The sequence below is a fragment of the Lichenostomus cassidix genome, chromosome 2, assembly GCF_008360975.1.
Source record: "Lichenostomus cassidix isolate B80296 chromosome 2, HeHo_3.0, whole genome shotgun sequence".
Classification (NCBI taxonomy): domain Eukaryota; kingdom Metazoa; phylum Chordata; class Aves; order Passeriformes; family Meliphagidae; genus Lichenostomus; species Lichenostomus cassidix.
In genome coordinates this window covers 91,992,909-92,020,211 of record NC_139482.1, presented here as the reverse complement: position 1 = coordinate 92,020,211, position 27,303 = coordinate 91,992,909, and the positions used below count along the sequence as shown (strand labels likewise).

General features: G+C 44.2%; 2 protein-coding genes across 7 annotated transcripts in view; both read left to right on the top strand.

Moving 5' to 3' along the window:
* Positions 1–17,416, top strand: part of CARMIL1 (capping protein regulator and myosin 1 linker 1) — a 190,218-nt gene extending 172,802 nt beyond the window's left edge. For 2 of the 5 annotated variants that reach the window (XM_085052394.1, XM_085052395.1), the window contains 6 exons: positions 438–870; positions 5,835–5,913; positions 8,734–8,967; positions 11,637–11,771; positions 13,353–13,499; positions 16,361–17,416. In XM_085052394.1, coding sequence (XP_084908520.1) covers positions 438–870; positions 5,835–5,913; positions 8,734–8,967; positions 11,637–11,771; positions 13,353–13,499; positions 16,361–16,497 — 1,165 coding nt within the window. In that variant the 3' untranslated portion in view covers positions 16,498–17,416. Of the gene's footprint in view, positions 1–437; positions 871–5,834; positions 5,925–8,733; positions 8,968–11,636; positions 11,772–13,352; positions 13,500–16,360 lie in introns of those variants that run through there. The other 3 variants (XM_085052396.1, XM_085052397.1, XM_085052398.1) reach the window with 2 other exon arrangements.
* Positions 17,417–24,335: 6,919 nt separating this feature from the next.
* Positions 24,336–27,303, top strand: part of SCGN (secretagogin, EF-hand calcium binding protein) — a 28,790-nt gene continuing 25,822 nt past the window's right edge. Inside the window, exons 1-2 of one of the 2 annotated variants that reach the window (XM_085052392.1) lie at positions 24,336–24,617; positions 27,206–27,276. In XM_085052392.1, the coding sequence (XP_084908518.1) occupies positions 24,368–24,617; positions 27,206–27,276 (321 nt within the window). In that variant the 5' untranslated portion in view covers positions 24,336–24,367. Of the gene's footprint in view, positions 24,618–26,434; positions 26,667–27,205; positions 27,277–27,303 lie in introns of those variants that run through there. The other variant, XM_085052393.1, reaches the window with a different exon arrangement.

The following is a 27,303-nucleotide window of genomic DNA, read 5'->3' as shown; positions in this document are numbered from 1 at the left end:
CCAGTGGCACAGGGGGACAGGAAATGGTGGCTGCAATCAGTTATTCACACATTGTCTCTGTTGCTCCTCAGCAGGAGAACTCCTCACATAGAAGCCACTCCTGTAGACCCCCTGACACCAAAATCTGGCCATGCAAACCCAATATATAGGTGTATAGACAGCTTGGTTAGAGTTGTCTGGTGTTGAAAACAGCTGGATGCTGAGTGCAGATGAAACAACTGCACAAAGCAGCACAGGAACCCTCAAGATGGTATGATAAATGCTAATTGTCCAGTTTTTAATATAGAGACACCAGGTAATGACAGGGCCTAGGGCAACATACGGGTCATGCAAAAGATTGGCTTTGCCTAGAAGAAGTCATTTGGTACTATTTAAAAAAGGGAGGAGGGGAGTTTGTAATGGCAGGAAGAAAAGTTTGTAAGGTTTGTCTTTTTTAGGAGACCATCAACTAAAAGTTCAGACAGCAGCGAACCCAGTGAAGCAGGTGATGAGAAGAAGAAAAGGGACTCAAGGAAGAGTGGCTTCCTTAACTTAATCAAATCAAGAGGCTCCAAATCTGAGCGCCCCCAGACTGTGTCAGTGGCAGAGGAGCCCTCCTCACCCAAGGTTGCTGCAAAAAGTCCAGCTTTAGACACAAGCAAGAAGGAGGCGAAGCCTGCAGAGCAGAACGGTGGCACAGAGCGCTCCGAGGAATTAAAGACACCAGACTCACTGGAGGAGCTGCAGACAGATGATGTAGCAAAGGCTGAGAGGGGTGACAGCAAAGGAAGCCCCCAGGGAGGCCGGAGGTACGGTGTGCAAGTGATGGGCAGCGGACTCCTCGCAGAAATGAAAGCCAAGCAGGAGAAGAGAGCAGCCTCTGCTCAGAAGGTGAAGGCAATTTGATTCCTTTTGAGTTGTCAAAAAAAATGAGCAAAAGCTATGTGTCTTCAGGAGAGGTGGGTTGGGACTGCAAGGGTTGGTTCCTGGGGCTTGACACATCAATCCTGTTTTCCAGCAGGTGTTGTGGTGTTCCTTCAAGAGGGTTGCTCTCTGCTGTGGTGGTTGAACACAGCCTGCCCAAGGTGCAGGCTGCACATTTGGAGCACCTTTAAGCCTGCACTTTCTCTCCCCTTGGGGAGGGGGTGACACCTGCCTTTGCACTTGATGTCAGACCATCACAGAAGAGGACATGTAATTGTTTGAACATACCACAGAATAATTTGGGGCCGACTAGTAAGCCCACCTCAGTATTTCTGCTCTACATGTTGTGTGGTTTGTTCACAGTGCCTATGCTTTGGAAAAGGTAAAACTAGGACAGGCTTCTGACTGTGTGCCCCCTGCACACCAGTACCTCAGGTATGTGGCAGAGTTAACTACAGTGGTAGTTGTCTGTACCCTTTAGGAGAGTGATGTAGACAGATGGAGAGATCTACTGTATATTGAATTATATATTCCATGCAGAGAAGTAAATCTGGCTACCAGTTACTGTTTACAATATTTGGCATATACATTCCTTGTTGCACATTTGATTTTTATGTCCTTTTGTACCGCACCTAATTGTTTTTATGCCTTTATGTATTTCAAATACTAACTCTGAAAGAAAATAAGGTGTTAAAAAAATTATTTCCAATTGTCTGTCCAGATTCCTTTGCTCTCTGTAATTTTTTCTCTGTGAAGTGATGATCTTGGGCAGGGTCTTTGCTTCACTCTGCAAATGTACAGAGTGGAATATCTTTGTGTTTCTCCAAAACATTCTGTGCTGGCCTATTTTGCCTGATGCCCATTTGCCATTGGTCTTCCCCATTATTATCCTCTGCTTCCTGCCAGCTGCAATTGGCATATTTCACAACTGCCAAGAATCAACCTTTTTTCACTTCTCTCTTCCTCTTCCATGTGCAGGGCACTCAGAGGCTCTCCATTCCCTACCATTGTCCCCTGCAATTTAAAAGGTTTTACCTTACAACAAAGCTCATCTCAAGCTTTGTTTTCCTTCCTTTAACACATACAGAGTTGTCTTGCTGTGACCAAGCAAGGTACCCAAAATCTATTTTTACCTTTTCTTCACAGTCTTGCAGTGCTTGCCATGATGTGTGAGCCATTCCTGCAGACACCAAGGTCTTGTCATAAGCAGATTCAAATTAATGCAGTTGTCTATGGATCATTAAAGGATCCTCCATGCAAAAATGATTTTTCTAAAGAAATTACCAATTCCCACCTTTCTCATTGGTTTTAAGTAATGCCCATGAATAGTCTCATTGATTTCTAAAGCATCAAGTTTTCAAATAAAATGCCATATGATTTTAAGTAAGTGTTATGCCCTGCCTATAACTTATAAAATACCAAACTATTCCAGATTACTTAAATTTTTACAGCTGCGTAACTGTGTATGCTTCCTGTTCTTTGGGTTCCTAACACTTGTTATCTACAGTGAGTCAGATCTGGGAGGACATGACTGAGGTAGAATATTAGCATGTGTAATTTTTTTTTTAAAGTGGGGAGAGTAAAAGTCCTTTTTGAATTGGTGAGCTTTCGTAACATTAATTGAAAACTTCAATTTCATCCATCAAATGAAGAACTGTTGCCTGTTTTGGGTTTTTTTTTACCACACATAGCTTATTTACTGGCTGGAAAGATTAGTTCTGTTATTTCAGGTTTAAGTTACAAGAGAATAATATTATTGATCTTACTTTTTGTACAAATTTGTATTTATGGAATGCAAAACTATGTCTTTATACACATATATATGTTAAAGAATGACAGGAAAACTGAACTGAAATAGGAATTTGTACACAGCAGAGTACTGAGTTACCTATTCTAATGTTGCTCAGAGGACACAAAATTGAACTGCTGTTCCAAAGCATTTTTCACATTCTTCATCCTAGATCACAATATTAAATAATTTACATTTGCACTTTTATTCGTGGAGGTGAAAATCATACAGCTTGAGCTGCAGAAGACAGCATCCTACTGTTACGTTGTTTAGGATGGTTATGATATCAAGTTCCTTGACATCTTCAAATTTATCAGTATTTCAGTATGATAGAAAATCATATTTTCCTTTAAGGTACAGATGGCTGCTTATATTCTGAGCTATTTTACATGAAAACAAAGCCAGAAGGAATTTACTATTTCATTCATTCCCCACCACAGTCTTGTTGCAGATAGAAGTCACGAGCAGGTGCAGAGTAGATGGAAAGATGGTAAATGCGGTTTTGTTTTCTTTTGCTTAGAATACAACGTGGGAATTGGCACTAATGGTAGAGTCAAGTATTTGCAGATCAGTGTTGCCTCAGGGCACACATAAAAAGATCTTCTAGCTCCATCTAGTGTTACACACTGGATTCTTAAATACCTGGAGCAAGGCCCATGAGGAAACCATCATCCATAACCTGTTTATTCTTTCTCAATGGCACCCAGCTCTGCAGTATTTCCCAGCCTTGCATGAACTCTTATAAAAATAGAGCCTGGGCATAATTTATCTACATAATGAATTCACCTGCATTGATCTGACTTCTCAGGGTAAATTTTTGCAGCCAATGTTTAGTGCTGTCTGGGGACCATAAGCAGTTTGTAATGTGTGTACAGTAGATAGCCAAACATGCTCACATCCTAATTGCATTTCTAAGTACTACACTAATAGGTGCCAGCACTGGCTTTAGTATTTGTCTCGGTACATGGTCATATTTCCCCAGTAGTCCCATAACTAGAGAGGGAGGGAGGAAGGAATTACAGTGAAATTAGCTTCATACGGTCATGCAGCTCTCCTAAGTCATTTACTGTAGCTAAGTATTATGTGTCTGTCTTCAGTATTTACAGAAGAAAATGAGTTTCATGTTGAAAGTTCATGAGGATTTACATTTGATGAGAAGATTGTTACCAAAAAGGCATTTTTTCCCCAAAGTATGGAAGAAAAATCCAGTAAGAGGAGAGTGGTATTCCCTTTAAAAATACATAGCCAGGACAGTTTACAGAGAAGCATATCATGTTAATAGGAGAGGTGAGACTTTACCAAAATATCAGTAATAGTTAAGAAATGGGAATAAAAACTGAGTTTCCACCCAGTGGTACAGAGCTTTAGTGTTTTTATTAGCTTTGGAGGTGACTTTGTTTTGTTCATATGGGCACCATAGCTTAATATTCTGGCCCTACAAGTCATAGCATTTCTAGAGTGCATCTGTCCAGAAGACTTTATTGTTTGGCTTACATGTGGTTTTTAACATACAGGTGATTTTATACTTAAAACCTGTAGAAATATAAGCCCTTGGAGTGGATAGTTACACCTGTATCAGGGCAGTTTTACAGCACAGAAAGTTTAGTGATTATTCTAATGGCACCCTCCTTAATGCACTGTGCCATTTTAAGTGTTCATCTGTAGTTAAAGGAGAGGTTGGGAGATGGCATCACACTGCTAGATCTTATACAGGAATGGCAAACACTCAGTATCTCCATTCTTTTTGCTGTATTGAAGAGAGGCTTTGTTTTAGGAGCTGTGAGATTCCATGAGCAAAATGGAGGTATCAGTAAATCTGAAAGACCAACTACACTGTCTTCTGCATCACTCCCCAAAATCATCTTCCCTTGAAAAGTCTGTATTGTATTACCACCACAGGGAAAGGCACATGGCCAGCATGGATATTTAGAGATCATTTCTTTCTGTTTGTATTTGAAATACAATTTTCACTCCAAATACATCGATTTTCTGTAATAAGTATGCATTCCTGCTACTTGTAACCATTTCCTTCCTTCCTACATTTTCTGTTGTCCCATTTTTAACTACATGCTATACTTAGCAGTCTTTCAGATCATAACTCCCAAAGGGCAGTGGTCATGTTTGTACACTGTGTGGCACGTGGTGGAGATATCTGAATGCTGTGGGACAGTCAGAGTTGGTGTTGAAGTAGTAGCAGCAGTGACCTGAGCACATCAACATGATTCACGTGTGGGTATATAACCAAATGCAGTGGTCATCAGAACAAATAATTTGCTTTAAGTCGTTTGCCACACTATCTTACAATAGCAAATAAAGATCAAGATTGAAGCTGCCTGCCTGCAGAAGTCTATCCCTACTCTTACAGTTAAAAAAAAACCCCTCACTTTTATCCCTAGTCTTATCTTTATAAGGTTTTCTGTCTTAGTATATCCTGCACCTACTTCTGTGTGCTCTTTTTGTATCCTCTCATTTGTCCTTCTGCCGAAGCTTTGGTAGCAGGTAAGACAGTAAAAGGAGGCTGCTTCTTTGACAAGTGCTGCATATCTAAGCTTCTCCTGGTGAACACACAGGTTTCAAGCTCACTTAGCTATGACACGACAAAAGTCTCTTCAGGTGGTTTGTGATGGGTATCTTTAAACACCTTTCAGTAAGTAAGGTCTGTTGGTTTTCAGAGGAATCCTGTAAATATGTGATCCTGCTCCTTCTATAAGAAGATATTCTTCTGTGTAGAAGAGCATATGATCCATTCAGCAGTCATATTCAAAATCTGGATCTTCAGAAAAAGGTTTTTAATTCAAACCTAGACAAGAAGTTTAGATACAGAGCTATCTTTGGAGAAGAGGCTGCTTCCAGCTGACACCTTCAGTTTCAACTCGTGTACATTTAGGAGACCTGTCACAAAGGAGGCAGTGTGTCATTGCAGCTCTGATAGGCATGTGGCAGTGTTAGTTACAAATCAGTGTCGTTTTCTTCGCACTTAGCTCTCCGAGATCTGAAATAAAAAGAGAGAATGCCCCATTTCTTACTATCACTGATTTCTCTGCCTCATGGTTTCCAAATTAAGGGTTTTTCTGAACAGAACCACTGAGTTGTATTAATTGCAGACATATTACTAATATGAGAGCTTTTCTCACTCTTTCAGAAGCTTGGGAATGACACAACTCCCAGAGAATCTTTTGACACAACAATGAGCTCAGAACGACTGGATGGAAGTGGTACAGGTACAGTATAAGTTTCCTGGTATAAAATTTCTAGAAAATGCAAAATCCCTAATGTCCAAAATCTCACTTCCCTTTCCAGACTGAATGCCTACAATTGGTTAAGCAAAATAGGAGCTTACACTATGTGAAAAGCCTTAGAAACAAGCTCACTTTGTGCGCTGTGGATGGCACTTCTCATAAAGTCAGCTCCAGGGCTGTGTTTATGGCTCACTCTTTATTCTTGGTGCACAGGAGAGAAAGTACTTGGTGCAGGTGCCTGGGGCACCTTTGAAAGGAGGCTGACTTTTAATGGGATCAGCAAAGCTGAAGCTGAACCCAAGAGCCAGCAGAAATGTCTGTGCACAAAGTGAAATGCTCAGTATATCTGAAGACCGAAATATGACCAGTTTTCAAGGTTTAATCTGGTCATGCTAACTTGAATAGTCCTGACTTTCAGCTGACTGGAGTCTTGTCAGTCTGTCAGTAGTCCTGACTCGTAGTCAGTGGCAGCTGGCTCTGCCTAGGATTTACCCAGTTGGATTGAAGCCAGGGCTGTCTGCAAAGCTCTGGAGGCCCCTGGACTCCACATGCACAAAATGACTCTCCATTGTGTACAAAGTGGTGTCCAGCCTTGCAGTGCTTACAGCGCTATTCCCTCTGCACTTCATCTTTCCATGCCCTTGTCAAGCTGCAGTCCTGGGCCCTGACATGGCAGTGCCACTCTGTGGCCACCTGAGGACAAGTTGACAGACTGGTTTCCATGTATACTTTTGGGACTGGCCAGTGAAGGCTTCAAAAGGGATTCAGCTCTGGTGGTTTGTGTGTACTACATGAGAGGAGTGGTCTGAAGTGGGAAATTCTGGTCTGATTTCTCAGCAGCAGTGGTACCCTGCAAGCCTGGGACATAGGATTGCTAAAACATACAGAAGCAAGGCTGGAAAACCAGACTGAAATCAAAATCCAAACATGGCCATCTTGATTGAGCACTTCAGATATCAATTTTGAAGTTTTATGTCTTTCTAAAGCTTTTTTTTTAAAAAGGGTATTCAAAGCATGCCATAATCTATAAATCAGGCTTTTAAAGCCTGCTTATCTTTTGAGGAGAGCCTTGTGGACTGTATGTGTCTCCTGATGACAGCATTCTGAAGTCAGAGGAACAACGATAAGTCAGCACTTGGAGCATTAGAATAGCTGGGGGTGTCTGACCTCAACTTTTCTCTGGTCTTTGTCTCTGTATATGACATTTCACCTCCACCACACTGCACTGTGCTTGCCCCTTCCTTCGGCCTCCAGCTGTCAGTTGTTTCCTTGCCACTCTTCCTTGAGACCTCCCCAAGGCTCCTTTCCATTGGTGCAGCTACAGTTTGCCTTTGGCTTGGGCTAATTTATTTTAAATTACTCTGTTCTAGTAATGTTAGAAGGCCTGAGGTCAGGAAGACAAGAAAGAAAGTTAATGGAAAATTGCTGAATATTGTTACAGGAGAACTATAGATAGTGGTGCAGAAGGACAATAACTTTTGGGGGTTTTATTCCTTGTTTTGTGTCTGGGTGTTGTTTGTGTCTGGATGTGTCTGTGTGCTTTTTTTGTATGCACACACACACAGGGGCAGGCAGTGTCCCACTGTTTCACTTGCAGCAAGAAAGTATTTAATGTGTGCAGACACAGACTGTCCCTGTCACGCACTCACACTCATATATATACACCACACAGCTGCCTGGTGTGCCAGTTTAACTCCAGCTGGGCTGGAAAACAGCTACATAGGCTGGAAAAACATAGTAGAGATTGGCTTGCAGAAACTATATAAACACTCCCTTCCTGCCACTGCCATTAAAATGTCTGTGCTCAGCACTTCCATGTTCAGTAGGATTTCTGAATGGGAATAGCAGCTAGGTAGGTCAACTCAGCATCTGTGAGCACATACTCAGTTTTGCCAAATACCAAGGCTGCCAGTCTGCATTTCAGTTAGTCTGAAATTCTCTTCTGAGATAAAATATGTGACAGTTGTTGAAAGTCCCAGGCTAACATACGAGTTCGAAGATTATCATGGAAACTACTAGGTGTGAGCCTTCAACCTCCTGAAAGCTGCAGAGTAGGAAAGTAGGGCAGGCTTTTTGCTTGTTAGCAACCTAGAGTCCAGCAGGCTTTCTACTGGCTTGCACAGCTAGATGGGACTAACTGCTTGGAAGTTGCTGTAAATTTATCTCTAAATACCTTGCTCTGGGTTTGGGATAAATAACATGTTGGTAAACTTACTAATGTGTGGAAACTGTAATCCATGTACAGTGTTATTAGACAAACTGAAATACTGTATAAAGAATACTTTGATCTGGGCTAAGTTTCAAAATCTCTTCTAGAGCCTGCTAAAAGCAACAAATAAAAAAGAAGTAGCCTGCTGGTCACACACTTGGGATTTATTTTCTGGGCCAGGATTTCTCTGTTGATCTTGGAAACCCAACCTTTTGTCTGTAGAGACACAAAACAGTGAAGAGCTGCCTTTTCCACTGATCCATCACTGTTTTCTCAGCAGGTAGCCTGTGCCATCTGCTCCTAGAAATAAGAGGGAGGAATGAGGTCCAGCTAGCCATCATCCCAAATACATTAAAAAGGGGGACATGCCATTGTCCTCTTGGGCAATTGAATCACAAAGCTTAGCATGTGTCAAAATCAGCAGGTTTAGATGCTTTGCTTGCAGTGATTTTGGATAAGACATTAGGGATCTTCTACACAGTCACATAGCAGTGCATGTGTTAGCTTGTAGTGGTATTTTCCACACCAGTATACCTGTGTATGGAGCATTCTGTGTTGCAGCACACTTTATTTTATGTGTCTGTTTATTTCAGTGCCTAAACAGCAGCAGACCCTTCCAGAGAGTCGGTTTGCATCGAATAAAGGTGACTCCATCTCAGCATCATCAGAAAAAAACTCCAAAGCTGAACCAAAGGCAGAAGCTGGTGCAAAGGCAAGAAGTTCTTCCAATACACCGACTAGTCCAAAACCCCCACTGCAGTCAACAAAGCCCAGCCTGGCAGGGCGACCCACAGTGCCACAGAAACCACGCTCTGCCTCTCGTACTGGTAAGGAGCTCTTCTGGGCACTTGTTATCCCCAGCTCTGGGTGCTTCTGAGTGCTGTTTGTGTGGGATGTGGAGGAGACACTCATGGCCACACCAGGAACAGAAGTTAAATGGAGAGGGATGGGTTCTTCACTGCCTTGCTCTTGACTCACATTATTGACTCAAACCTCCTTTTGCCCTGGTACGAATAAACTTACTCAAATGGTTTAATCAGTGACCCTCAGTAGTAAAGTGTGAGAAGCAGTAGTGACGGTGGCAGAGCTGTTTTGAGTTAGCCTGCTTTCACAGAAGAAGAGTCCATAGAAAGCTACTTCAGCATCAAAGCTCTGCTTTAGTAGCAGTGACAAAAATAAATCTAAACACCTGGCTCTAGGTACTAAAGTCCTTGGTGTTTTGTGGCAGGCTGCTCTTAGCCTCTCAGGCAAGTGCCTGTTATTCTTAAGAACTTGCACAAACCAGCTGTCTCTTCCTGTCTTTTTCCTTGTTTAGCCTTTGTTTCTTTCCTTATTACTTTTGACTGGAAATAATTGTGACTGTGCTTTTATAACCCTGCAAGACTGCCTCCTGCCCAGATATTATCTTACGGTTTCCAGTAGTGGGAAATGTTTCAGCAGATCTCCCATGCATTTGTTTTTCTGCTGTTTAATAGGGCAGTGTCACAACCCTCTCTTCCCAAAATGCAGCCACTGCAGTTGAGGGGAATTAAGAGCCAGTTAAAGACTTCCCAAGCAATACAGCAAATACAGCTTATTAACTGCTAGGGAGTGAAAAATGTGAGCATGACCATCTGTAAGAGCTTGCAGCCCTCTTGACTTTTCCCATAATCACTGTTGACCTTAGAATGATGTAATTTCTGGTAAGGATGAGGAGTCAAAGGGATGTTACAGCCTCCTCCCTGCCCTTGATGTGAAACCTGAGCATTACTTAGTCTCTGCACTCCAGTGGGCAGAATGTCGTTCAAATACAAAATCACCTTCAAATTTTAGGTGGATTTTCATTTATTTTGTTGACCATTTCAGAAATGGTCACCGAAGTGAGAGATACCAGGTAAGATGCTCATGCAGATGAATGCAACAGGAAAGCATGGCCCATTTGGTGGTGCTTAATCTGTAAAACAGGCAGTGTTATGTCAAAGTCTTAGGCATCACAAGGGCATAAGCTGTCTGTTTCTGCCAGGTCCTATTTCCTGCAGAGAGAGCATACTGTGGGTTTAACACAAGGAAGTAATTAATACATACCCATAATAAGCCAGCTCATTGGTCCATAGTAAAAGCAACACAGCTCTGTTGCAGTCTAACTTCAACCCTAGTACTTGTGGTAACCCACTGCCTAAGTATGCGCAGGCAATGTGAAGGAAAAAAAACCAAGCAATCATTCTTTCTGTGCTCTTGCTCTTGCTGTTGTTTCCAGCAGTGTGGGCAAACAAATGGTAGCAAATTTTTGCTAAGTCATCTGGAGGCAAAGGAACAGAGCTCAGATGTCCACAAATTGTCAGAGACTGAAAGTCTATATCTAGCTGTGTTTACCAATCACTGTGCTCATCCTAGTGTTGATGCTGAACTTCCCAAAGCAAGTGGCCTCACAGACGTATCAAATGCATGGAGAAGGTCCAAGAATTGTTGTATTTGTTCACACCAAATTGCATTTGGGAAGCTCATCCTTTCTTGTGCTGAAAGTGAAAAGATTGACTCTTTGTGGTAGCTCCTCAGCAGAGATAAGTTTCTTTTAATTTCTAGTATCCCAACTGCATTAACACTTTGTACAAATACACAATGCAGGTAACAATGAGTTCTTTTTGTTCTTCTGTCAGTGCTAATGTATCTTCCTAGTTCCTCTCTTGTGTACATATGCCTCTGCTAACTCCTTGAGAAGCAAACATAAAAGCAGTTTAAGTAGTCCACTGTGGCTGTACTTCCCTACTGTCCAAATGAGGCTTGTCTAGTGTAAGACTATAAAGGTCTTCTCTAAGGACTGTAAAGATGGTAGTCAACTTGCCTTACATAATCCATGTCCAGCCTTTTAGAGAAACAAGCTATCCAGGTGGTTTTAAACTATGGATTTGAATTTAAGTTTCAGATTTTCTCACAGTCCAGAGGATGGAAATATTTTTTTTCTTTTTAGCAAGTCTTTACAGATGCCCTTATGTTATGCTCTGGGAAGTTATTTGTGGAAGTACAGAGTCCTGTAAGGCTATTTATGTAATTTGTTTCCCTGGTTCACTTTTAGGCCTTATAACTGTGGAACAGGACATCTAAATTGATCAGTTCAATATGTTTCAGGACAATAAAAATATAACTAGAACAAATATTTCCAAAGATCCGTCCCAAATTTTTTTCAGCTGTTCTTTACAAATGGCATACTTATGTCTTGCAGTTAATTCAGCTGGTCTCACAGATTTCTATTTGCACTACAATAGCAGTACATGTTAATAATGCTGAAATTGAGATCTTCTCTTTGTCTGCTAAAAGTCTTTCACCTGGACCAAGGTCCATATAATTTTTTCCCTTGATGTAATGTAAATTCCTGAATCCTTCTTCTTCTGACACAGGTTCTGGCTGTTTCTTGTTTGTGTATTGTGTTGAGGTTTGGCCCATCGTAAACAGCACTGTTTCTGTGAGCTTCAGTGCAAATATGACTTCTTCTCACCCCTTTGTTTGTGGTACTCCACAGAGGATGCTCCAGAGTCCCCTTCTGGCCCCAGTTCCCCAAAAGTTGCCCTACTTCCACCGGTGCTGAAGAAAGTTCCTTCTGATAAAGAAAAGGATGGTCAGAGCAGCCCCTCAGTCAGATCATTTTCTCAAGAAGGTAGGAATGTTGGTATAAGTGTTGTTCCACCATGACAGTCTTCTAATGAAATTTGATATGTCATTGTCCCCTGATTTGTTTTCACTTGGAAGGGGAAGAGGGTTTTTCATTTGAAGGTGCAAAGAACAAGGAAGATGTATCTGATCACCTATTCAGCATCTCCTCCACCCATTTTCTTTTGAGCAAATCAAATGAACAATTAATCCCTTGATATTAATAATGTAACTGAGCATTTAAGGGACTCATGTTGTGTATGTTTATGGTTAGTTTGGTCTGAACTGAGATGCTCGTTGATATTGGTCACACATGTGAAATGCAGCTCTGTGGTTCACTTCCAGGGGAGCAGCCATGACTTCATTCTTGCAGCCAGCCCACTGCTCTGCTTGTTCTCCTCCTTTCTGTGGAGTCTCTGCATGTGACTGATTTCACCTCCTCAGGCAATGAGTCTCTGTGTGCCAGGGCAAGGCTTGGTATCTTTTATGCACAGCAGTAGGCTGCTATCTTCTCTTTGCTGATTTTCATGTGTACCCTGGATTTCTACTTTTGCTAATGCATTTTCTTGCCCTGAGTTGGCTCTTAGAAGAGCTAAAGCTTCCTCTGATTGCATAGGGTACGTGGAGAAGTAGTTACAGAAATGTTGCTCAGCATGGTGTTAACTGGCACAAGTGATGATGTTTGAAATCTGGGAGTGAGATGTCTTCCTTCCTGTGTGTCTCCTCAGGAAAGACATAAAAGGTGATCCCCATCACTTAAGCTGTAAAGCAAAGGGATGCCCTTTCACACTCTCACAGCAGATTTTCACAGTGTAGAATGGGGATGAACGAGGCAGCACCATAACACTGGGTTGTGAAGATGGAGAAGTTGTGCTGCCTGCAGAACCCACTGCCATCGTTCAGATGATCCATGTTGCCAAAAGCGACAGGCATCAGGCACTGTGCTTTCTTACTCCTTGCTCCCTTAAAACTCTCCAGTCAATTAGCCAGACACAGGATTTTCAGCCCTACATGGCACTGTACATATTTTATCGATAATAGTTTAGACTTGCCAGGTTCTTAAGGAGCTGCTGTGCTTTGCGTAGAATTGTTTGGGAAAGAGTAAATTCTGTTTATTGTATTTTTATTCCTTTTCATGTTTTCTTTTTTATTCATTACTGTCCTAATTCCTCACTCAGCCATTCCTCTGTCCTTGCTTTCTGCCTCTCTTCAGGCTAGCATGTTCAATTTATTTCTGCAACTGGTAAATCACTGCAAATCTGTCTGAGTTAGTAACCAAAATCATATCTCCTGTGAAACAAATTAGATGATACTTGATTATAAAATTGCTTTATGTTGATTACTTTAACTGTACTTTGGGGGACAGTTTGCAAATACACCTCTTTGTATTGCACAGCTGTGAGATTGGGCTGCAGTTACCAACACCCCAAAATATCTGGGCTACATTTAAGCAAGCATCTGGCATACTGATTACTACTCTCTAAATAATTGATTAAATGGGTTGGATAAGAAATACTTTTCATATTACCTTCTGTACATGGACCTACAGAACAGCTTAGGAGTATAAATGAATCCTTTTCCTTGCTAGAGCAAACAGGAGATTGTCAAAAAAGAGATGCAGCTCTTGACTGTGCCAAGCCATCTGGCAGCGTGAAAACCACTCCGGGGCAGTATTCTACCAGTGCAGAAGAGGAAGCTAATGTGCTTGGGCAGAGGATGGCACAGCCAACTTCTGGTTAGAAGTTTTCATTTTTCATCAAGATGGTGCTTGATAACTGGCACTAACAATTGTTAAGAAATGGTAATAGCAACGAAGCCACAGAAGAATGTGGCTTTGCCATTTGTCATTATGAGAAAGGTAAAAATCTCATGGAATTCTAATCATCTTTCTCTCCCCATGGGACATTTCCATGGCATGAAAAAAAATCCCAGATAAAAAATGTGTGTGCATTTCTCCTTGGTGGCAACTCCAGTGACCAGTCCCATCTAGCATGTGCAGCCCCCCTGGAGAACAGCACCCACTACAATCTGGGACTGCTCAGTGCAGCAACACTTGGATGCTGCAGGTGTGCAGGCTGGCTACTGCTTGGTGTTCTTTTACACCTGTCATTTCTAAGATCATGCACTTCAGTATTTCAAAACACATTTCAGCTTGAATGTTGTTAGTGCCAGTTCAGTGCATCACTCGCAAAACCATTTGAGAACTGGGTAAATTGGATTATTCATTGTTACTTTGATTTTCAGTTGCAAAAGCAAACAAAAACACCACCAAAGGAGCCCAAGCCCAGCACTTTGCTGCACTGAGGAGCAGCTTTGACTTACAGTGAGCTCATTCAGTAGGCTGTAAAAATGTTTGGTTCCTTTATATGCTTCTAAAATATAAAAACTCCTGTTCTCAAATGGTACATGTTTACATGTTTCTCTTTACCTCTTAACCAGTTTGTTTAAACAGTTGTTCAAAATTACTTTTCTTCTGAAGTATTTTAATTGGGTATTTCAACATCTTATGCAACTCCATTTACCCACAGTATTTCTAAGACATCACAAAACGCTTCCTCAGCCTAATATTTATAAACTGATTCCCTTTTTGTGTCGTAGAATCAAACTTAGTCCATCTAAACTGTGGATCTCCCCTCCCTATCATAATCAAATTATTATATTTTAGTTCATTCTGAGATACCTCTCTGATAAAGTAACTTTTGAAAGATGAGATCCTGCCTTAGACCACTGCAGGTCACCTGTGTACAGTTTCATCTAGGCAAGGGTAAGCTCTTCTGGCAGAACCCTGCTTGCACTCTGTGGGCTGAAATGCCTGATACATCTTTCAGTCCTTTATGGGGAAAACTGCTTGCCTCTGTTTACCAGGCCATAAACTAAAATGGCTGTTGCAGGATGTGTTTTGGGTTTTGTTTGAGGAGTCAAGGGCAAACAAAGACCAGGTAATTATTAGGACGTACTGGTATCAAGGATGACTCAAAAAATTTCCAGGCACCTATTTCTTTTAAAAGCAGTGGTGTTTTGGAAGGTGGAAATGCCTGAATATTCTTTACAGGATTTAGGTATCATAATCCTTTCCAGTTCTATGAAATGGCTTTACAAACCTTTCTCAAAATCCCTTCCTGTTTCCCAGCTTGGAAAGCCAGGATAAGAACGCAGTGAGTGTGTAGCTGCAGGCCCTCATTTCCTCACATATTTTGGCTAGTGTAGATGAATAAACAAGTACTTTGGACTCAGGAGAACTATTTGGCTGCCTCAGGATGCCTCTCTGCATTTCCTGCATTCCTGGCACTGCCTAACACAGCCTGCCACAATTAGAAATGGCCACCAAGATGGTCAGTGGCCGGCTGCTGCTGTGGCTGGAGCTGCATGCTGGTGACAGGGCAGGCTGTCCCTTGCAGTGGTGAGGCTACAGGTGAGTGGTACTTGGGGAAGGGGAGGTGGTGCAGCATGGCCACCACAGCTGCTGGTACCTTGTCAAGAGAGGGATTCACAAAAGTGGTCAGGCATAACAATCAGTGTGAGCCACAGCCGACCATCCCTACCCGAAATGGTGGAGCAAAGGTCTTGTAATGGCAACATTTAATTTTGTGGGGGTGAAGGGACGTGGCTTGCAACAAGGTCACATTTAAGGGCCGCTATGTGTTTAAAGTTTCACTTTAAGTGCAAGCATGAGATTTCTGATGCTATCAGTCCTTGGGTAAGGTCACCCTGGTTGATGTGTATAACCATCTTGTTACCATAGCAGTTGTAGGCCACTGATTAGATTAGGAATCTTAACAAGATTTTACAACCTCCTTTCCAATTTATTTTGAAGCTTATAGGTTTGGAGAAAGCCCTGGCTTTACAGAGATTTCAGAGTACTGGGAGAAGAAAATGGGTACTGTTTGCATTTAGATCATGGGAAGTGAGTGTGTGCCCTCCTGCTCTCCCCATTCCTGAGCACAGCAGGGTGCAGAGCCCGTGGTCTCATCTGGAAGAGATGATGGTTGGGCTCAGAGCCATGGATGCCACCCCTGTCAGGGAACAGTGAGGGCAGTGAGACCTTGCAGTGTAGTGGGGCAGGGACAAGCAGTTCGATAACTTGGATGCCAAGGTGAATGTCTGTCCTGATCAAAGCTGCTGAGTCAGTAGAGAGAACACAGATGTGTCCTGCCAGGGAGACAGGCCTGTCTGAGATGTGCATCACTGGTCTGAGCGGTCCCCAGCAGGGACATCCACCTGAGCAGTCAGGAGTGAACTGTCTGAGATCCATCCCAGCTGGAAAAAAGAATGATCTGGTTTGGAAGTGGTGGGATGAGAAGAAAATCTCTAGGCAATTTCTAACTAGTGTTTATCCATGTCACAGTGAAGTACTAAGTGTCATATTTCAAGTTTGCCTGCTTGCCAACCAGCAGTGGAATAAAATCTGCTGAAACTCTCTCTCACCTTTTTCTGGCTTGAAGAATTAATGGGCTTATGCTACTCCTACTAGTGCAAATTAATTCAGAGGGATCAGGAATAGGTCCCATGTGCATTAATGACTTTTTTATTGTTATTTTTAATTCTTCTTCCTCTCTCTTCTGCAGTCATTAGTAAACCTATTTCTGTTTTATGCAGCTGCAAAAAGAAGCCCTGGGCAGCAGTCTCATGAGTTCCAGGAACTGAAGCAGAGGTCCTTAAGTAAAGATGGCCATCAGGGGAGCAAGTCCAGTGACTCTGGCGAAGAAGCAGATAAAGATTTTATTTTTGTTTAGCAATCAGTACAAGTGCTTTGTAGCGCAAGAGCTTTTTATAACAATTGGGGTTCAGCAATCAACAGCCCTTGCAGTCAGCTGCTCTTTCACCACAGGTACATTTCCATGCAGAAAACCTGATCTTCCAATCATGATTTACAGTACCCTTGGCATTGATTTGGTCCTTAATTTCTGGTCTGTACAGTGCAGACATTCCTTTCCATGTCTTTGCCTAAAGCCAGCCATTCTTTCATGTATTCTACTTGAACTTCTCTGAAGCAGCTACAAAGAGTGCCCTGCATTAGGGCATTTAGAAAGCAAAGCAAATTAACTGGACACTGTCTTACACTAATACACTGTACAGCAGGTAATGTGTTGTACTGCTGAATGTAAATGTGTCGGATCTGCACGTGACTTACCTATAAATATATTCTTGCGGTATGCAATTGCACATTGTAATTATATTAAAAGAGCACACTAATAAAATAATTTGTATAGATTATATATATTAAATGCTTGGGTATGGTTTTTACATTCTCCCATAGGGAGCTTCTTTCTTCCTGTTCTCCTACTGTACATAAAGCTCCAACGCTTACATTTGTGTACTGTCAGAAAGCACAACAGAAGGATTTGGATTACGTATAACCATGGTATGCTTCCACATTCGTATATTAATGTATATAGTTGATTGGAATGAGGGCAATTGAAATTTTATTAACATTGGTGTTTTCTAGAGGCCTTCCTCGGTTCTGTCTGCATATTAGCTTCCTTTCAATGTGTAATTCTATGAGAAATTCTATAGTTCGACACCTGTAAAAACATTTCAGCTTTTGAGGGAGGGGATGCAAATTTCACAGCCACCCACTTACATTACAGGTTGAAGGGATTTTATTCATATGTATATTTGTAACAATAAAAAAAAAAGATTTTACAACTGAAATACTAGTCTTTGTTTTTACAGCACTGTTTGTGGTCTGATGGTCTCTGATCTTTGAATGCTGGCATTGGGTGAGGTAGGCAAAGTGTGCAGTTAAGACAAAACCTTATAGAAAAGTACCTGTTCCAGCTGAAAGGGACACATACACATAATAAAACTGCTGATGGAAGATGTCTTTACTGTTCTCCTCCCTTGGAATGTTCAGCAAAGTAGCCTTCATGTGAGCCATAGACAGCCACCTGCTATCTAATTTTCAATTTTGGTCCAGTAGGACAGAATAAAATTGGTTTGGTAACTCTCTCCCAGAAGCAATTCCTCTGGCCTTTTTGTGGCTTTTTGGCTGGAAAAAAGTGCTCAGATACCTGCCCATCTGATTAACTTCTGTCTGATCCCTGTGCACATGCCTGCTGTTGCCACTTCTCCTATTGCACTATAAAGGGCTGCTAAGTCAAAACAAAACATCTTAGAAGCACTTGGTAGAGGTTAACATCTCAAAAGCAGGCTACAAGGCTGTGGGAAAGCGGTCCTGAACGCTGAGGGTTCCTACCTGGGGTTTGCCCTGACTTGAAATTATGTATTTGTCTAAAATCATTAAGAGAGAGTTCTTCATATTCACATATATGCTCTTGATTGATTTGGCATTGGTAAGAACAAAAGACGAATTGCAAAGGAAAACTTGAAATACCTGTATTAGAAATGAAAATCAATTTAGTCATAAATAAATTGCAATTTTTATTCCTTTAGGACATAGAAAAGACAACTGTCTGGGAAGTGTAAGTATGCAAGAAGGGTTGCTCTAATTACCGGTTTCGTGACTTAAGGGAAATTAACAGCAATGGTTGTGGTATTAATTAGGAGAAACATTTTAAATAGTCTCTGACTTCAAGAGCAGTCAGTTGCTGAGAATTTCTTACTTGTGTTTGATGTCCTTCTCATCAGTCATCTGAGATACTGGGGGTGCTGTTTGTGCTGTGAGAAACCACGGCAGTAGTGTGTGCCCATCGCCCTGGTGTCAGTAAACCAAAGATGGGGATGTCTCACATGCTGTAGACAAAGCATATGTTTGTGCTGTTAAGAAGAAGAAAAGCTTCAGTGCTGTAACATTTGTTTGCTGGAGTATCAGCATTTCATTAGACATCCGTGGTTTTCCATATTAGTTATGGAAAGCCATTCCAGTCATCAATGTGTTGTGGGCAGGCTGAGTGGTGGAGAAACAGTTTTAGGGGAGTGCTAGTGAGAGCTGTTGAAGACCTGGGGTTTGGCTTTTTGTGTGTGTGGCTTTGGGTGTGAGGAGGAGTGATGGTTTTCATTTTTTTACTATCTTTCTATCTGACACACCCGTCACTATCAGCCCAAATGCGAAGAATTCATGTTGCATCCAGAGCACCCCTCTTGCACCTCTTCTGCATTTAAGAAATAATGACTTTTATCTTCAGTGTCTTGTGTTCATAGAGGCCATGGGTAAGTGCCAGTGTGTTTCAGGACAGGAACCACTCTACCCTGGTGCCAAGCCCTGCTGGGAGGTTTGGGGGGATCATAGCTCTGTGGAGCAGGGAAAGTGCTGCCTTTCCATGAGCTGCAGGCCCTCAGAGCAGGTGCATAGCTGGCAGAACCTTCATTTCTCTTGTTTCCTCCCTGCTGCCTGAGCTGCTCTGTGGGTGACCTTCTGTGATCCCTGCCTATCCTGGCCCATGTGCTTCTCTGGGAGGGTGAGGGGCAGAGCCCAGAAGCCATGTTCAGCTGCTTTGGTGGGCTGCCAGTGGCAAAGATCCCTGAAGTTCTTGGGACACTGAACAGAGATCAGGTGGAGATGCCACTGAAAGAAAGGGCTGCTACTTGTTCTTCAGGGCATCCATAGTGTCTTTGAGTACCACCAATGCTCTGTGTTCCTTCCTGTCACACACTGGCTGCTGCCTGAGCACCTCCAGCCATGCTGGCAGCAGTGGGAGCAGACTTTGGCATGGGAAAAGAGGTGGCCTGCCTCCCAGGCTTGCTGCTGGCCTTCCTTTTGTGGCTGAGGGCATCTCCACAGTGCTGTGCTGTGCACCCTGGTTGCACAGAAAGGGCTCAGAGGCTCCACAATGTGACACAATGGCTTGGTCCCTGGGCCATGGCTGGTGTCAGGCAAGACAGCAGCTGAGTGTTGCTTTCACCATATTTAGGGGTGACAGCATCTGAGGTGACAGCCAGGCCCTCTGCTTCCCCCCACACACATAAGCACACATAATATATGACCAAATGAGAGGGAAGGACCAGCAGCACTGGTCACCCAGTTAGAAATGTTGCCCTGGAAGGAGTCTTCCCATGAGCATGTCAGTTGAGAGCTGCACCTAACTGATCCACCTTCATGAAAAGGGGGCAAAAAGCTCTCCTGGAGGGAGCTGCTCTGCTCTTTTCTGCTCTTAAATCTAGTTTTCAGGTTTTGCTGTCGAGGAATTTCACCCATGATGTACATAGCAGGAGCACCTCCCCGTCTGAGAGGCGCTGGAGAAGGGCTGTGGCTGCCTGCTGGGCTCCAGTGTGAACTCAGACAGCTCTGCACCACAGCTGCAGGACCTGCTTCCCACTCCCTGCTAAAGGAGGTTAAAATCTGACTGATAGATCCTGAGCTTTTTAAAGTATTCCCTGATGTGCAGTAACAACAGTAAATAGCTGCTTCCTAAGATGGGAACTGCAATCATCCTAAATCTTCCCCCTCTGCCAGAGCCAGCTCACCAGGCTGAGACGATTTGGGAGTAAATGTGGCCCATTAGTTACAAATCTTCACAACCCACGACACTTAGCTGAGAGCTGCCACCAGCACGAGCTCTTGCCGCCACTGCTTATTAATTGATTAATGTGGAGATGATTTCTCTCTCCTGTTGCAAACAAAAAGGGGTACTGAGAATAATTTTTGGGGAAATACCAGAATGCTCTGCTCCTGTTTGAAACACATGAGAGCTGTGCTGCTTTCCCAGGGATGCTAATGCTGAGTGGGCTGTGCCTGAATCCCACCTCTGGAGATTATCCTCTGCTTGTGCTGAAGCTTGGGGAAGGTTTCAGGTAGCAACACTGTCCTTTCCTTCTCCTGGAGCCATAAGCCAGAGGATTTCATAACAAACAGCACAGGTGAGTATCAGAGATTATCATTTAATGCCAGACTCCTGCTGATTAGGCCTGGAAAGCAGAGCAGTAGTTCCCCATTCTAAGAAGGAGTTAAATGGGGAGGATGAAATTTGCAACATAAACACATGGTGCCAACCCTCTCTTTCGTTCTAACATAGGAGCTCCCCATCCTGGAAATAAGAGACCATAGGGAGATCTGCCAGACACCTTCCCAGCTTTCCTACCAATCTCTGTGCCTGTCCTCCTGCAGTTCCTCATACCTCTTCCCAACAGGAGCATCTTGGCAGTGCCACAGCAAGTGCCTCTAGAGCCACCTCAGCCATCCCCCACTGGTGTCCAACATTTCCAATGCCTCCAGACCACAGGCAGGGCAGGACTCCCCAGCAGCTGCGGTGTCTTCCCTGGAGGGCAGAGAGGGTGTGTTCATTTTTGGTTGAGAACAATCAGCATCACCACACAGTGCTCCCTGTTCCTAAGGCCACGATCGCACCTTGTATCAGCAGGCACTGCCAGTGACCGGCAGCTTAAAATGCTGCTCTGATCATTGCACAGGGAAGTCTTCTTTTCCCTTCCTGAAACTCACATTTCTCCAGCTCTAAAGGGCAGTTTTCCAGACTTAAGGATTTGCTGGCAGCATTGAGACTTCAGTGGATATGGCCATGAACTCCCACCATCTCATGTGCCCCATCCTGATTCCCTGAAACACAGAAAGAGGTGAAAAACTAACTGGAGCACCTTGGCCAATGACACTGGGGTTGTAAGCTTGTCTTCATGGGGCTGCTCCTTGTTCTGGCAAAAGGGCTGTGGGATGATGAAGGTATTACTTTACCCTAGAGGCAGTGGTGTGGTTTAGTTATTATTTAGTTTGTGTATTCAGAGACCTGGGAACAGGCATCTGAAGGGGTGAAGAAATGCAGAAGTGAGGCCTCAGGGTGATCTGCAGGGCAGGGAAACAAATCCAATAGTCTAAAAGCTGATGGCAAGTCTCTAGAAAGCAGCTGTGGGGGGGCTGCATCCAAGTGCCCCTTGGGAATGTGAGACACCCCAGAGATTCCAGGGTGACATGTAGTGAGGAGAGGAGAAATCCCCACTGGTGGAGAAAGGCTGATGCAGGGCAATGGCTGAGCTCCTGATAAAATTCTTTTTTCCTCTGAGTCCAGGACAGAGCTGCCAGTTCTCCATCAGCACACAGCCAGGAACAAGGCAGTCTTTGGGATGAGGGACTTGCTTGGGCAGGAACCAGGGCCAGGAGTGCCAGCTCTCCCCCTCCCTGGGCCTTCTCACCCGTAGTTGCTCCTACTGCATGAGGGAGATCTTGCAGGGGCAAGGGCTGCAACTCTCCTGGGGGTGCAAACTCCCTCCATGCCAGCTACCAAAGAGAAATAGCTGTGAGAGCAATGATGCTCATCAGCACCAAGAAGCTCAACAGTGAGACACTGTATTTTCAAGTAGAGAGAAGACCTGTGAGTCTCTGCACAGAACATAAAGGTGTCATTAAGAGGTATCTCTCATTACAGGACTTAATTTCTTATGGTGTATCCCACAGTAAACTGAAGAGGCTCCTGCAGATAGAGAAAATTCTCTTCCCAATTAGAAAGCCACTCTGTCTTTGACACCCCTACATCAGCTGTCGTGGGGGTTTATTAGATGCAGGTTCCAAGTGCCCATGTTTGGGAAGCCTGCATGGAAAAGCAGATATGCTGCCGTGGCCCCTCCCAGCCATGTGTTGAGGTCTTTGCTCTGATGTCTCTGTGCTGATGCTGCTTTGGCAGTCGTGATGAGTTCTGCCAGCTGACCCCGAACCAAATCCTTCAGAGCCTGTTTTTTCTGCTTTTCCAGTAAATTGAACTGAGGAGAAAAAAGCTGCGTGGGAGAAAGAGTATTTAATTAGATTGATCCCAGCCAGGGAAGGCAGAAGAGGGGCTACTAGCTTGGCAAATCCAATTTGGTTTCACTGAACAGAGGAGTCAAGTTAACTCTGTGATCTGTTTAGCATCATTCCAGGAATGCCTCCTTCCCTTCTCATTTGCTTAGGTGGGTAAGACCCACCTAAGGAGAATGCTGTGGAGGCTGTACAGCCTGGGATTTATTCAGACAACATTAAATTCTAGCTGAAGACTGAAATAATGAAAGTCATTAACTGTAACTAAGACTGCAGTCCCTGTCTGGATAGCATTGAGCAACATGCAGCTGGGTGAAATACCAGATTTTCCTTTGGGAAATCTCTTCTTAGATCCCTTCTGATGGCCTGAGTCCTGACCCCTCATTTTCAGTGGAATCCTTGTGGGAAGAGGTTGACTGCTTCCCCACAACATTCAAGGTGTCCCATTGCTGGTCCAAAATGAAGAAGATGACAGAGGACTGAAGCCTCAAAGTTTGGGTTGCTGCATGTGGGAAGGCTGGAGAAACTTTGCCTTGGTGGGAATCTGCAGATGGAAATGTATATGGGATGGTAGTCTTTGTGTCACACCACATCTGTCAGTACCTGACCTGCTTGAACTGTCATTGCTCCTCTTTGCACCCTGAACACACACACTCTGCACCACCTGAGCCAGAAAGATGGATCCAAGATCTAGCCCAGCCCAGGAGTATGGGATTTGCTGGGCAGATGGAGGGAGTGGGGTGGACAGAGGGGAAAGAGTAGAGCATCCTTGTTGGAAAGTGGGAATCTGCTGCTAATAATCAGCTTGTACTCATCTGAGGGTGGGTTGGAAAGAAGAGTCTGTTGGCTTCCTCAGTGTCTCTGGTTAGTGCAAAGCTGAGGGAAGCTTAAGCTATTTGATGAGGGAAATTATTTCCATTTATCTGTGTCTGTATGTATTTGGAATTTTCTTTTGTAAAGGGGAGGAACAAAGTCATGCCACAAATCCAGATATTTGGTTTGGTTTTTGGTTCTCTATTCTGTTCATGGACACCCAAATGTTTCATTTCACATCAATGCTTTCAGTCTGGCCCAAAGAATGAGGCATTTGTCAGCTGCCCCTTATTTTTGTTTCCAAATCAGCAATCTGCACTTTTATCCATGTTTTCCCAGTTGCTGTTGCTTGATTAAGCATTTCTACAAAGGTAGCCCAGCCTGGGGTTTGGCCACGTGCTCTTTATTTTGCTCTTTACTTGGCAAAAGTTGCCATTTATTAATTGATAATCAATATCAGTTAAATAATACAACATTGCTGGTGTCCTCAGCTGGAGGGTTCCTTGACCCACAGCAGGGCCAGGAAATGGCCAAGCAAATGCTTCCAGCCTCGAGGCACTTACTGAAGCACATTCATTTTAAGAGCCAAGTGCATCTGTGGTCAGGGTGAATACACTTGGGTTGGTTTGTTTTTTAAGCTTTTCAAAACATGGTTTTGAGATCTTCAACCTTGAGCATTACTGCACAGTGCAAAGCTGAAGCCAAAGTCCTTAATCAAAAACTTTCATTACTTTTTAAAAATACTGCCTACCTTTCAGTCTTATTTATTCATCTAAGGAAATAAGCCAAGGCAGAGCAGTTGCTGGGTTTGGTACATGAGCTGCACACACAGCAATCGTCAGTGTGTTTAGTACTAATGCCAATAGATTCACAGTTCAATATGCTCTTCAAATTTACAGTGTTCCAAAGAAAGTCCAATTGGATGAGTAAAAATTTTTCTGCGCTGCTTTTTGTTTAGTTTGTTTTTTTTCTCATTCAGGCTTTATTAAATCATCTAAAGAAACTGGAGAAGCTGAACCCATTTTAGCCATGCAGCAAGATGGTCACATCCTCACTGCTGGCTGGGATTTTGCTCAGCTTAGCTGGTTCCAGTCACTTTGAGCTAAATTTTGCAATTCCACCCCTAAGAACCCTGAATCCATTTTGTGCGATACATGAGGCGGGGCAGAGCAGCTAAGCTGTGCATCTGTGGGGTGGCCCCTGTATCTGTGGGGTATTTCAATGGAGAGTTTTGTGGAGGGAGCAAAGCTGGGGCAAACAGAAGAGGAATCCATAATTTCTGCTCCTTTTTACCCCTTTGCAGGTATGTTCTTCTCCTCTGTGAAATCAAAACCTCTCCTGCCAGCACTGAAAGGGCGTGGGATGACCAGGACAGACACATATCATCCACATCCTCCTGCACAGGTAACAATGAGTTCTTGTGAGAACCCTTTAAGCTTTAAGGTCCTTTGTTATCTCCAACCTGGACCTGGTTTCACTGGAGTTGTGTGAGATGCTGAATAAATAGTGGTAGTTTCATTAAGATATGAAACCACCTTCTTCCTGTGAGGACAGGGGGGAGAACCAGCTATGAGAAGCTCTTCTCAATGCCCTGAGCTTTGCATCTAGACCCACAAAACCTTGCTGTCTGCAAAATGGCAGGATGTATCCACTTGAAAAATACTTCAAAACATGTGTAGTGTTTCTTCTTAAGTTAGTTTTATTAAAAACATTTTTTAGTAAGAAACTACTTGTCATGATCATACTACCAAGGGACCTTGTTGATTATGAGCCCTGGTGGTAGTTTCCAAAGCTGGATTACAAACCACACTAGAAACTGATGAACATCTCTTTCCTAAAAACCTGGATCAGGATGCTGCTGGTCTGGGGCAGATGGGCTCTGTGTCCTGGAAAGAGAGACGGGGCCAAAAAGTGATCTTCATGCCATGGAGCATGAAGACATGCCAGGTGACCCCACACAGATCAGTCAGCTCCCATGGGGCACATGAGACCACCACTGCCAGGGAGCCATGGGGGGAAACACTGGGAAGAAGAGACTGCAGGAGGGGTTGCATGGGGAGTCCTCACCCCAAGGCAAGGCATGACTTTTGGCAGTGAGGCAAGGACAGATGATAGAGAAACCTGTGGAGGACTCTGGTCTTACCTGCAAGGGACTTGGGCAGGTGTCCCCTAAAAATTCAGATTTTCCATGTCATTATCTGATGACTTCCTCTCCCATGCTGGGGTTCCCCACCTGAGCACAGTCAGGGGTGCTTTTAGTCTTGCTGTTGAATTAAGATTTTGAACAATAATTTTTCTGAGGTCCAAGGTGATCCCAGGCTGTTGTCCAGCTGAGATGCTGGACTGAGATGCTCCCGTGGTGCTTTTTAAACACATCAGCTTTACAGCATCTCCTTTTCCTTTGCACACTGGAGAAGCTGGACATTGCTGTGTAATCTCTGTTGTGATCTCCCTGAAAGAATTCCCTGAGTAAAACACAACTGATTTCTTCAAGTTTTTTTGCCCCCTCAGATAAAATACAAACCTGCTCAGGGTGAACATTAAATGCTTTTTTAAAGCCTTTTCTGCTGATTCTGAGAGCCTGTCTAAGGCAATCAGTATGTGAATAAAATTGAAATAGATGTATATTGAATCAAAGGCAACCTGGAAAAAACTGTCTGTAAGGGGTCTGAAAGGAGAAAATAATGATTCTGGTGGCACACATGGAGACAGCCAAGTCCCAGGTGCCTGGAATCACTGCAGGTGAATACACAGGTGACATTCAAATAAATCTAATCCCAAGCAGGGCTACTCTGATATGATGCTCTATCAACGCTGAGACCTTGAACCCCACGGTTTCTCTTTTTGATTAGTACTACAGGAGGAAGAGTTTGCAGGTTTCTGTCCACCTTCGTCCTGTGGCTCTTCTTCCCGGTGAGGGAAAGCCTCCCGATGGCTGTGAGGAATGAGAAGGTGAGAGAGCTCTGCCTGCTGCCGCTCTGCTTTCATAAACCGAGCAGGAGAGTTACAAGTTTTAGAAAACTCCCTCTTCCCCCGCTAAACTCCACTCCTTCTCTGAAGCGCTTCTGCCTTCGTTCGGGAGTTCTAAACTTTAAAGGTCGTTTGCGAGAGGCGATGGCCCTTCCGAAGCGGGGCTGGGGGTCGGGCTGCTCCAGTCGGGCTGAGCTCCGTCCTGCCGCAGCTCCTGTCCGAGCACACCCGGGTGGGTGGGGGGACCCGGGCGGGAGGTCTGTGGGACGAGCCCCGGGAAGGGGGAGACTTCTCCCCCGACCCCCTCAGGGCCGCCCCCGGGGCGGGGCCGCTGCCCTCAAAGCCGGGCCCGCCGGCGGGGCAGGGCGGAGGCTGGCTGCCAGCTAGGGCTGCGGGCCGCCAGCAGCACCATGGAGAGCAGCGCCGAGGGGCTCCTGGACGCCGCCGCCTTCCTCGGGGCCTGGCGGCGCTGCGACGCCGACGGCAAGTGGGGACAGGCGTGGGGCGAGCCGCGGAGGGCCGTGGGTGCCGTGAGGGGCTGCCCGGGCAGGGGTGGGCTGGACCGCCGGGAGGTGTCCGTCTGGGTGCGGGAGGGTGGCTGCCGGCATGTCCAAGTTTCACCCCCACGACGTCCTGCAGCTCCTTTCGACCTCCCTGCTTGTTTCTTACCACGAATATCTCAGCTGTAAATCCCCCTTTTCACCCCAAAAGCTTTTGCCTTTTCATCACTTCCCCGGTTTCATCTGCTGTTCTGTCTTTTCATCCCAGTTTGTGGATTTATTTTTGTTTCTGTAAAGTTTTCTGTGAGGAAAACTCTGAAGGGAGCCCTGCAGCTGTGGCCAGCCTCACACAGAAGTGAAGAGATGAAATTGCAGAGGACACAGGACTCCCTGAGTGGGCAGGCAGGGTTCCCAGCTGAGATCCTGACTGTGAAGCCTTGGGCTCCCTGCATGCAGCCCACGGCACAGTTCCTGGACCTCTGGCACTACCCCTGACCATTAATATATTTGCTTTTTATTTAGACAACGGTTACATAGAAGGGAAGGAGCTTGACAATTTTTTTCATCATCTCCTGGAGAAACTGGGACCAGAAGTAAGTACTGTGCTGTGTTGCTTGTGC